At 36.7% G+C, this 12894-nt stretch overlaps 1 protein-coding gene across 2 annotated transcripts; it reads right to left on the bottom strand.

Annotated features, from left to right (window-relative positions):
• Positions 1-4207: 4207 nt before the first annotated feature.
• Positions 4208-10919, bottom strand: LOC142234129 (uncharacterized). 2 transcript variants are annotated; one of them, XM_075305208.1, is made up of 2 exons: positions 9879-10919; positions 4208-4626 (listed from the first exon to the last, which is right to left on the bottom strand). In XM_075305208.1, the coding sequence occupies exons 1-2, from the start codon at positions 10879-10881 to the stop codon at positions 4409-4411; spliced, it is 1221 nt and encodes a 406-aa protein (XP_075161323.1). In that variant the 5' UTR covers positions 10882-10919; the 3' UTR covers positions 4208-4408. The 2 variants fall into 2 exon arrangements, with proteins under 2 accessions (XP_075161323.1, XP_075161324.1); XM_075305209.1 differs by having other exon boundaries at positions 9883-10919.
• Between the last annotated feature and the right edge of the window lie 1975 nt (positions 10920-12894).

Genomic DNA, 12894 nt, shown 5'->3' with positions numbered 1-12894 from the left:
TGACTATTAGGTGGCGTTATTGGAGCGTTTGAAGGTCGAAATCGCGGCAAAACGGCCCCATATGAAGAAGACAAAAGTGTTGTTCCACCAAGACAACGCACCGTGCCACAAGTCATTGAGCACAATGGCAAAACTTCATGAACTGGGCTCCGAATTGCTTCCCCACCCACCGTATTCACCAGATCTGGCCCCAGCGACTTTCTCTTGTTCTCAGACCTCAAAAGGATGCTCGCATTGGCTGCAAGTGATCGCCGAAACTGAGGCTTATTTTGAGGCGAAACCGAAGGAGTACTACCAAAATGGTATCAAAAAATTGGAAGGTCGTTATATTCGTTGTATCGCCCTTGAAGGGAACTATGTTGAATAATAACAAGTATATACGGCCGTAAGTTCGGCCAGGCCGAAGCTTATGTATCCTCCACCATGCATTGTGTAGAAACGTCTACTGAAGCCGATGGCAAGGTATCATAAAACTTCCTAACAACGTAATATATACCACATAGTCCATACGTGGTATATATTAAACTACAAAAGGACCGATTAAATACGTATAAAATTAAGTTTAAAGTTTCTATAGAAATAAAATTTTGACAAAATAAAATTTTGACAACATTTTCTATAGAAGTAAAATTTTGACAAAATTTTCTATAGAAATAAAGTTTTGACAAAATTTTCTATAGAAATAAAATTTTGACAAAATTTTCTATAGAAATAAAATTTTGGCAAAATTTTCTATAGAAATAACATTTTAGCAATGTTTTCTATAAAAATAAAATTTTGGTAGATTATTTTTGGCTGGAGTGGCAACCATGATTATGAACCGATATGGACCAATTTTGGCATGGTTATTAGCGGCCTTATACAAACACCACGTTGCAAATTTCAACCGGATCGGATGAATTTTGCTCCGCCAAGAGGCTCCGGAGATCAAATCTGGGGAACGGTTTATATGAGGGCTATATATAAATATGGATCGATATGGACCAATTCTTGCGTGTTTGTTAGAGACCACATTTTAACACCATGTTCCAAAATTCAACCAGATCGGATGAATTTTGCTCCGCCAAGAGGCTCCGGAGGTCAAATCTGGGGATCGGCTTATATGGGGGCTATATATAATTTTTACATGGTCATTAGAGAATATATACCAACACCATGTACCAAATGTCAGCCGGATCGGATGAAATTTGCGTCTCTTAGAGGCTCCGCAAACCAAATCGGGGGATCGGTTTATATGGGGGCTATATATAATTATGGACCGATGTGCAACAATTTTTGAATGGTTGTTAGAGACCATATACTAACATCATGTACCAAATTTCAGCCGGATCGGATGAAATTTGCCTCTCTTAGAGCAATCGCAAGCCAAATTTGCGGGTCCGTTTATATGGGGCTATACGTAAAAGTGGACCGATATGGACCAATTTTTGCATGGTTGTTAGAGACCATATACTAACACCACGTACCAAATTTCAGCCTGATCGGATTAATTTTGCTTCTTTTAGAGCAATCGCAAGCCAAATTTGGGTGTCCATTTATATGGGGGCTATACGTAAAAGTTGACCGATATGGACCAATTTTTGCATGATTGTATATGGGGGCTATATATAATTTTTACATGGTCATTAGAGAATATATACCAACACCATGTACCAAATGTCAGCCGGATCGGATGAAATTTGCGTCTCTTAGAGGCTCCGCAAACCAAATCGGGGGATCGGTTTATATGGGGGCTATATATAATTATGGACCGATGTGCAACAATTTTTGAATGGTTGTTAGAGACCATATACTAACATCATGTACCAAATTTCAGCCGGATCGGATGAAATTTGCCTCTCTTAGAGCAATCGCAAGCCAAATTTGCGGGTCCGTTTATATGGGGCTATACGTAAAAGTGGACCGATATGGACCAATTTTTGCATGGTTGTTAGAGACCATATACTAACACCACGTACCAAATTTCAGCCTGATCGGATTAATTTTGCTTCTTTTAGAGCAATCGCAAGCCAAATTTGGGTGTCCATTTATATGGGGGCTATACGTAAAAGTTGACCGATATGGACCAATTTTTGCATGATTGTATATGGGGGCTATATATAATTTTTACATGGTCATTAGAGAATATATACCAACACCATGTACCAAATGTCAGCCGGATCGGATGAAATTTGCGTCTCTTAGAGGCTCCGCAAACCAAATCGGGGGATCGGTTTATATGGGGGCTATATATAATTATGGACCGATGTGCAACAATTTTTGAATGGTTGTTAGAGACCATATACTAACATCATGTACCAAATTTCAGCCGGATCGGATGAAATTTGCCTCTCTTAGAGCAATCGCAAGCCAAATTTGCGGGTCCGTTTATATGGGGGCTATACGTAAAAGTGGACCGATATGGACCAATTTTTGCATGGTTGTTAGAGACCATATACTAACACCACGTACCAAATTTCAGCCTGATCGGATTAATTTTGCTTCTTTTAGAGCAATCGCAAGCCAAATTTGGGTGTCCATTTATATGGGGGCTATACGTAAAAGTTGACCGATATGGACCAATTTTTGCATGATTGTAGATACTAACACCACGTACCAAATTTCAGCCGGATCGGATGAAATTTGCTTCTCTTAGAGCAATCGCAAGCCAAATTTGGGGGTCCGTTTATATGGGGGCTATACGTAAAAGTGGACCGATATGGCCCATTTGCAATACCATCCGACCTACATCAAAAACAACTACTTGTGCCAAGTTTCAAGTCGATAGCTTGTTTCGTTCGGAAGTCAGCGTGATTTCAACAGACGGACGGACGGACATGCTCAGATCGACTCAGAATTTCACCACGACCCAGAATATATATACTTTATGGGGTCTTAGAGCAATATTTCGATGTGTTACAAACGGAATGACAAAGTTAATATACCCCCATCCTATGGTGGAGGGTATAAAAACGAATTTTGACAAAAAAAAGAAAATGTGTTTTTCTTTGTTAGACCGGGGACTTATATTACAAATGGCATTCTCACAAATAAGTAGGAATCTCATGTTTGGTTCCCTCCGGTAAGGACGCATGTTCGAAGTCCTCGCATGGTCTAGCTTTTCTGTGACACGACATGGGTTTGCTGAGTCCTCTACTTATGTATGCTGTTATGGCATGCAAAACAGTTGTTGTGCCATCCATGTTGGTGGATGGCAGCTGGAAAATTCTCCACATAGCTGGGAAGGAATAGTGCCTTAAATGTCTTGGCTACTTGCGAGAGAAAGGAGATCGGCCTGTATGATTCACCCTTGCTCGAGTCTGGCTTTAGTACTCGAATCACCCCTACAGGTTTTTCAGACATCTGCTATTAAAAGTGATTCCGAGCACAAATTGAGGAGTCTGGTAAAGTACTCGACTCCCAGTATTTCCAGATGGTTCAACATTAACATTGTAATTCCGTCGGGGCCCAGCGCCTCAAATGGGTTCACGTTGTTGATAACATTGGCTGAGGTAAATTGTGGTGTGTCACTAGCGACGGATAGCTCTCCTTTTCGAATTATTTATCACAATGGACCGAATAGTCTAAGTGAGCCTGAAACTTAATCTGGCTGCTACTTTAACCTTCGATCTATTTCTCTAACGATGATCAATAAACTGTCAGTTGAAAACCTCACCGTCACGTTGCCAAAAGTGATCGATATTCCGTCATTCCTCATTTCATCTTAACAATCTACTGATTCAGTTCCCTTATTCTATGATCAGCATGTTTAGAACGACGGCATCAATCATGCTCGTTTGCGAGTCTTGCAACTTCTGCTGGTAAGTTGGGCTTCACCTGGGCCAATCGACCAGCGGATAAGAAGCGAGCGACTACTGCATTGATGATGTCTGGAAACATCCTTTGGACACCATGAACGTTTGGAGGGGCGTGAGCTCACTGAAGTGGTAATCGATACATTCTCTGAAATCGTCCCTGTTGAGATGTCAAAGTACTGTTGCTGCACTATATCGAACGCTCTTCCATAAAATTTGGTGAAATATAGAGTGGAAATTCGTTCAATATCATGTAGTAAATTATACATACCTTCCATGTGCCCCGGGAAAAGTAAAATTGTGCACTTGAAACATAACATGGTGATGGTTATCTTAAGTCTTCTCGAAGTTTACGATTTTTTTCGCGAATTTTGGGATAAGCATGGTGATGGTTATCTTAAGTCTTCTCGGCGTTTACGATTTTTTTCGCGAATTTTGGGATAAGCATTTTATTATTAAAAAGTTCTCGTGGGCCCTCTACATGTTGCCTATCAGTTTGGTTATCTATTGAACATTTTCGTATTTTAAATTTTGGAATACTATAATCACATAAATGTTGGACTTGAGTTAACATATGATTTAGAACTGAAATTTATACCAGATAAAGCCATCAACTATTGGTTTAAATGAAAAGATCGAATGCGTCGCATTAATTTCACATGATCATTCTCAACAACTGTTATCAAAGGTTTCAAATCCATAGAATCTTGGGGCCGATACACATCGTGGCTTGTATAGCTATGCACATAATGACCAGTACTGCGTAATTTTTGCGTAATACCATCTGCACAATTTCCATCGCCGGCAGACATAGATGATGTAAAAGGCATGGCTGGAGATGACAGGATAAATAATCATAATAATTGAATGAATATGGGAAGAATTGAATATTAATTATCAAATTAAGTACAAGGTATACCCTGATCTCTCTGGTTTAGTGTATGCCTAAAAAGAAAATTGGTCCCATATCAATACCTTAGGGTACCTCCGATTGGACTTTGAAAAATCTCAAAAAAGTCTCTACAAATTATGCAGTTTTGTGCTTGTCGTATGTACAAGCTTTAACCCTGGTCTATGTCTTACTGAAATCCATATAAATAATATCAAGCACAAACTGCCGAATAACATGAGAATTAAATTCTATCAAATTAGAAATTGTCGATAAGCATTCGTAAGTTCGTAAGGCAAAGTCGAAGAAACACTTAGGGAAGAAAAGAGGTAGGACAAGTATATACGGCCGTACGTTCTGCCAGGCCGAGTCTTATGTACCCTCCACCATGGACTGCATAGAAACTTGTACTAAAGACTGTCATCCACAATCGAATTACTTGGGTTGCGGTAACACTTGCCGATGGCAAGGTATCTTAAAACTTCTTAACACCGTCTTCTCAATTGTAAGTTAGTCCATACGGGATATATATTAAAAAAGGCCGATTATATATGTATATAATTCAGTTTGGAAAAATTGTCTATAGAAATAAAATTTTGACAAAATTTTTTACAGAAATAAAATTTTGACAAAATTTTCTATAGAAATAAAATGTTGACAAAATTTTGTATATAGTAATAAAATGTTAACAAAATTTTCTATAGCAATAAAATGTTGACAATATTTTCTATAGTAATAAAATTTTGACAAAATTTTCTATGGTAATAAAATTTTGGTAGATTATTAACTATAGACCGATATGGACCAATTTTGGCATGGTCGTTAGCGGCCATATACTAGCACAAAGTACCAAATTTCACGACGTACCAAATTTCAACCGGATCGGATGAATTTTGCTCCTCCAAAAGCTCCGGAGGTCAAATGTGGGGATCGGTTTATATGGGGCTACATATAATTATGGATCCTGCATGGTTGTTAGAGACCCTCTACTAACACCATGAGGCCGATTAAATACGTAAATAATTCAGCTTGACAAAATTTTCTATAGAAATAAAAGCTTGACAAAATTTTGTATAACATAGCAATAAAATTTTGTATAGTAATAAAATTTTGACAACATTTTCTATAGAAATAAAATGTTGGTAGATTATTTTTGGAGATTGGCTATATATAACTATAGACCGATATGGAACAATTTTTTCCTAGCGCAATGTACCAAATTTCAACCGAGTCGGATGAATTTTGCTCCTCCAATAGCTCCGGAGATCAAATCTGGGGATCGGTTTAAATGGGGGTTATATATAATTAAGACCGGTATGGACCAATGTTTGCATGGTTGCTAAAGACCATATACTAACACCACGTACCAAATTTCAACCGGAACGGATGAATTTTGCTCTTCCAAGGGGCTCCGGAGGTCAAATCTGAGGATCGGTTTATATGGGGCTACATATAATTATGGACCGATATGGACCAATTCCCGCATGGTTGTTAGAGACCATATACAAAAACCATGTACCAAATTTCAGCCGTATCGGGTGACATTTGCTTTTCTTTGAGGCTCCTCAAGCCAAATCTGGGGATCGGTTTATTTGGGGGCTATATATAATTATGGACCGATGTGGATCAATTTTTGCATGGTTATTAGAGACCATATACCAACACCATGTACCAAATTTCAGCACGATCGGATGAAATTTGCTACTCTTTGAGGCTCCTCAAGCCAAATCTGGGGATCGGTTTATTTGGGTGCTATATATAATTATGGACCGATGTGGACCAATTTTTGCATGGTTGTTAGAGACCATATACCAACACCATGTACCAAATTTCAGCCGGATCGGATGAAATATGCTTCTCTTAGAGGCTCCGCAAGCCAAATCTGGAGGTCCGTTTACATGGGGGCTATACGTAAAAGTGGACCGATATGGCCCATTTGCAATACCACCCGACCTACATCAAAAACAACTATTTGTGCCAAGTTTCAAGTCGATGGCTTGTTTCGTTCGGAAGTTAGCGTGATTTCAACAGACGGACGGACGGACCTGCTTAGATCGACTCAGAATTTCACCATGACCCAGAATATATATACTTTATGGGGTCTTAGAGCAATATTTCGATGTGTTACAAACGGAATGACAAAGTTAATATACCCCCCATCCTATGGTGGAGGGTATAAAAATTTGCTTGCCAAATACATTTACGAGTACTAATCCTTGTATTATCTGATTTTCATATTGAGTATAGTTTTTATACCAATTCTTTACACAGAAAAAATTTCCGTAGTTAAACTAACCCTAAATTTAACTTATTTTTTTTGCAAAAAATTTATTGGCTTGTAGTTAAATTTTATTATTTTCATCGAAATTTTCCACAGCTTAATGAAATCTTAATTTTTTTAGGTATGTCTCAAAAATTTTATGAACTAAACGTGAGTATAAAGTTCAATGACCTTACAGATAAGTTTAATATGAACTAAAGCAAGAGAAGATTTTCGTACGATTCCCCCCAAAACAAGTAAGAATAAACTACTGTATGGTTAAAATGGTGATGATTTGGCGCCAATGATTTTCTTCTTTACTTTTAGTTAATTTTTTCTTATTCTTCTTTTTCTTTGAGATTATGTAATTTCGTGAACTGCAGTTAAAAAGTACAACAGGGTATTAAAATGTCCTGGTTTTAACAACGCTTTGTGGAAATCTCAAAATGTGGAGTAAAATTTAGTTCAATTTTCGTGCGAGGTAGTTCATTCTTCCTATAAAACAGTTACTTTTTTTTCGTCGGAACAAAATATCCTCTATAACACTAGGTCACAAATAACAAAATTTTCTCTTTTATTTGTTTCTAGTATACTTTTTCCCATTGTTTTGGACCTACTAAACACGAAAATGAGTTTTAAAAAATTTTCTGTCGATTGGTTTTCGAGATACAAATTTTTGAACTTTTTTTTTAATTTCTGGAGGTACACTTACAATTTTGAGCCTATTTTTCGTCTTCTTTGACCTATCTGATCCTACTACTACTCAAATTAAAGAAAATTGATCCGTCGACAACTCATTCTCAGAAAATAATTTTTATACCCTTCACCACTACTGTGGTACAGGGTATAATAAGTTTGTGCATTTGTATGTAACGCAAAGAGGGAAAAGTCTGAGACCCATCGTTTAGTATACCGATCGTCTTAGAATTAAATTCTGAGTCGATTTAGCGATGTCTATCTGTCTGTCTGTCTGTCTGTCCGTCCGTCTGTCTGTCTGTTCATGTATTTTTGTGCGCAAAGTACAGGTCGCTGTTTAAGTCCGATCGTCCTCAAATTTGGCACAGGGTCGTTTTGGGGAACAAAGACGATCGCTATTGATTTTGGAAAAAATCGGTTCAGATTTAGATATAGCTTTGATATATATTTATCCCCGATCTGGTTATAATTGGCGTGTTTATCAACCGATGTTCTTCAAATTACGTGCATCCGAACATTTGATGAGTCTTTAGAAACTTGCAAAATATTATACAAATCGGTTCAGATTTAGATATAGCTCCCATATATATCTTTCGTCCGATTTGGACTTATATGGCCACAAAAGCCAGAGTTTTGCCCTGAATTGCTTCAAATTTTGCACAAGGAGTACGTTTAATAGTATCGGTAAATGTGCTAAATTTGGTTGAAATCGGTTCATATATAGATATAGCTCCCATATATGTCTTTCGTCCGATTTGGACTTATATGGCCTCAAAAGCCAGAGTTTTGCCCTGAATTGCTTCAAATTTTGCACAAGGTGTACGTTTAATAGTATCGGTAAGTGTGCCAAATTTGGTTGAAATCGGTTCAGATTAGATATAGCTCCCATATACATCTTTCGCCCGATTTACACTCATATGGTCACGGAGGCTATAGTTATACTCCATTTACGTGAAATTTTGCAGAGGTTGCAGAATTATTATTCTAACTATGCATGTCAAATTTTGTCAAAATCGGTTCAGATTATATATAGCTCCCATATATACGTACACCAGAGTTGGGGAAGTATGGTAGACTGTTTCATATTTTAGACCCATTTTCAATGAGATTTTCCACTGGATAGTTTCCACAGAGAATATATTTAATATGATATTTAAGTGTGTCAAGTTTGATCTAATTTGGTTCAGATTTAGATAAAGCCTCCATATATTCGTTTTTCCGGTTTATACAAATATGGCCAAAATTCCCACACTTGACACAAAATTCTGTGATGATTTCTCCACATCTTAGTCATATCCTAAACGCTGTAATGCCAGAATTTCCACAGAACGGTTGAGTTTTAAATAAGGCTCCAAGTCGCCCGACTTGACCAAATAATATATCACAACCCACTCTTGGCCATATATCTTGGCGGGATCTAACCAATATCCTTGTAAAATCGCCACTGCTAAGTAGCAACAATTTTAAACATTACTAAAATTGTCCTATATCTCGAATACATATGTATCACCTGATAAATCATAAATGCTCTTTTGTACAATTGCATTAAAATTTCTCTCGCTTCATATTTCCCATATTTTTTATTAACATTGTGTTTCATCCCAGGGCGTTAGCCGATTTAAATTTTAAATATAGAGTTTTTGTAAAAGTACAAAAAATTGTCTCCATTAAAGTGGAAATGCAAACCTTTACAAAGATCCCAGCAAATTTGAAGTAGTTGAGATGGTAACACAACTACATAGTGGTGAAGGGTATAATATAGTCGGCTCCGCCCGACTTTAGACTTTACTTACTTGTTTTATAATTTTTTTGGTAAAAGACCGAAAAGACCAAATCAACGCATCAACGCCGTTTTCCACATGGCATAAAATGTACAGTTATATCTTTGTTTCTACTCATTTTTTTTGGGCGTTGATTTGGTCTTTTCGGTCTTTTACCAAAAAAATTATAAAACAAGTAAGTAAAGTCTAAAGTCGGGCGGAGATATTGTAAGTGTACCTCCAAAAATTAAAAAAAAAAATGTTCAAAAATTTTTATCTCGAAAACCAATCGACAGAACATTTTTTAAAACTCATTTTCGTGTTTAGTAGGTCAAAATCAATGAGAAAAATTATGCTACAGTTGGCTAGTGTAATTGTTCACGTCAAAAGGTCTCCCTGCCTTGTGCAACGGGGCTAGAAAAGTACTTCTTCATATATGGGGGAATAGCGAATTTCGGGTTGTTAAAGTTCAAGCTTACCTACTATTTTATAAGTCTTCACTTTAATTTTATCCATGCGATCCAAAAGGCTAGGTTCTTTCTTAGGCAAAGCAATTGGACATTTTTGTTCATAGGCAAAATTTAGACTTTGTTTAAATTGAGGCTTTAACGCATTATCTCTACTACATGAAATACAATAGTTTTCGTTACTGAAATCAAGTTTAGTCGCAGAAGGACAATTGAATTTTGAATTCTTAAGGGAGGATATATGATCGTCGATTGCTTGAAAACGATGCTCCATATATTTTCGCAATGCCGGTAAAGTAATTCGATCTAATTTGCTATTCAACATTTCTTCGATTTCGTTTATTGCTTGCCTTACTACCAATTGTTGTTTATCGATTTCATGGCGTTTACTTTCAATCTCACCTATTAATGAGGGTAAAATTTTTAATTTTTCATTGGCCTTATCGGCCATTACGTTTATACCCTGCAATTTTCCTCGTATTTCTTCAATTTGTTCTTCAAAAATTTGCATACGCTCTAGCACAGGTTTTGTCACGCGACGACGCATCTCTCTATTAAATGTAGGATTCTGAGCCATTGTGCAAAATTCCTTGTTATATTCACTATAGAGGGTACACAAATCCTCGGTGGGTGATGCGTAAATATCCCAAAACCTTGCCTTAAATTCATTACTGGCACATCGGCTCTTTATTTCAGCAAAATGTCTATCCAATTTTTGTTGCATTGCCTGTACTCGGGTATTTAAATCTTCAAGGATTGTGAAATAAGTTTGAAAAGTTTCCTTATTCAGGGAGGACATTTTGATGAGAGGCTGTTGACATTTGCCCAAAATCTCCTTGAGGCATTTTCCATCGAATCCATATATTTGAACTTTTTCTTCCTCACATCCAAGTTTTCTCAGAAGAAGCAGTAGGACATTTTGCAATATGCCTAAATGTTCGCAAGTTAGATTAGTGCCTCCCAGGGCAATAGTGACCAAATCGCCCAAGGTTAAATTTCCATCTTTTTGCTCCATGTGTTAAGAAGGTTATTTGTTTCACTAACAAATATATATATAATACAATAAATTTTTGATGTTTCCATTGTTTAAATTTGACGTTACGCAACTATGGGGTAACGACACAAGGTAATTCCATGCCACCATCTAATTTTTTAAATCTTTTCAATATCTTGAAAACATCGAAAATTTTATAGGAAAAACTTATTTTGCTGATATCTCCTACTCCTAAGCGAACGCGAAAAGCAAATTAATTCGTGATCACCCCCAAATGTATCCTGAAAAAATCAACATTTTTGAAAATGTCCTGAAAAATTTAAATTTTTATGCAAAACTTCGTTTGCTCATATCTCCTAAACTAAGCAACCTACAGCAAACACAGTTTAATTCGCAATCATCCAACAAAAAAAATCTGTTTCGGATGTATGTTTTCTAGATCCCTCAATAAGAATGGGAAAGACCTTCGATAATTGGTTCAAACGCATTAAATAGTGCAATAGTGTACACACAAAAAAGATAATTCTTTCCTCCAAAATGAAATTGTAGACACACGAATATCGTTTCCCAATTGCTCTTCGCTGTAAGGAAGTTTGTTTGGAAGAAATTTATATATTTTTTGTGATAAACTTCGATTCTTCTACAGGATGTAAAAACATTTTATAAAAACTAACCAAAAACAAGTAAGGAAAGTCTAAAGTCGGACGGGGCCGACTATATTATACCCTGCACCACTTTGTAGATCTAAATTTTCGATACCATATCAGATCCGTCAAATGTGTTGAGGGCTATATATAAAGGTTTGTCCCAAATACATACATTTAAATATCACTCGATCTTGACAGAATTTGATAGACTTCTACAAAATCTATAGACTTAAAATTTAAGTCGGCTAAATGCACTAGGGTGGAACACAATGTTAGTAAAAACAAGTAAGGAAAGTCTAAAGTCGGGCGGTGCCGACTATATTATACCCTGCACCACTTTGTAGACCTAAATTTTCGATACCATATCACATCCGTCAAATGTGTTGGGGGCTATATATAAAGCTTTGTCCCAAATACATACATTTAAATATCACTCGATCTGGAAGAATTTGATAGACTTCTGCAAAATCTAAAGTCTCAAAATTTAAGTCGGCTAATGCACTAGGGTGGAACACAATGTTAGTAACAAAATATGGGAAACATTTAAATCTGAAGCAATTTTAAGGAATTTTCGCAAAAGTTTATTTATGATTTATCGCTCGATATATATGTATTAGAAGTTTAGGAAAATTAGAGCCATTTTTACAACTTTTCGACTAAGCAGTGGCGATTTTACAAGGAAAATGTTGGTATTTTGACCATTTTTGTCGAAATCAGAAACGCATATATATGGGAGCTATATCTAAATCTGAACCGATTTCGCATAGCTACAATGCTAATTCTACTCCCTGTGCAAAATTTCAACTAAATAGGAGCAAAAAATTGGCCTCTGTGGTCATATGAGTGTAAATCGGGCGACAACTATATATGGGAGCTATATCTAAATCTGAACCGATTTCAACCAAATTTGGCACGCATAGCTCAATGCTAATTCTACTCCTTGTGCAAAATTTCAACTAAATAGGAGCAAAAAATTGGCCTCTGCCGGCAAATGAGTGTAAATCGGGCGAAAGCTATATATGGGAGCTATATCTAAATCTCAACCGATTTGGCTGATATTTTGCAAGTTTTTCGAGAAAATATTCGGATGTACGGAATTTTAGGAAGATCGGTTGATATACACGCCAATTATGACCAGATCGGTGAAAAATGTATATGGCAGCTATATCTAAATCTGAACCGATTTTTCCAAAATCAATAGGGATCGTCTTTGAGCCGAAACAGGACCCTATACCAAATTTTAGGACAATCGGAATAAAACTGTGAGCTGTACTTTGCACACAAAAATACATCAACAGACAGACAGACAGACAGACAGACGGACAGACAGACAGACGGACATCACTAAATCGACTCAGAATTTAATTCTAAGACGATCGGTATACTA

Source organism: Haematobia irritans, chromosome 4 (genome assembly GCF_050003625.1).
Source record: "Haematobia irritans isolate KBUSLIRL chromosome 4, ASM5000362v1, whole genome shotgun sequence".
Taxonomy (NCBI): Eukaryota; Metazoa; Arthropoda; class Insecta; order Diptera; family Muscidae; genus Haematobia; species Haematobia irritans.
Note: the sequence above shows the minus strand (reverse complement) of the source record. Positions and strands in the feature narration are given on the sequence as shown.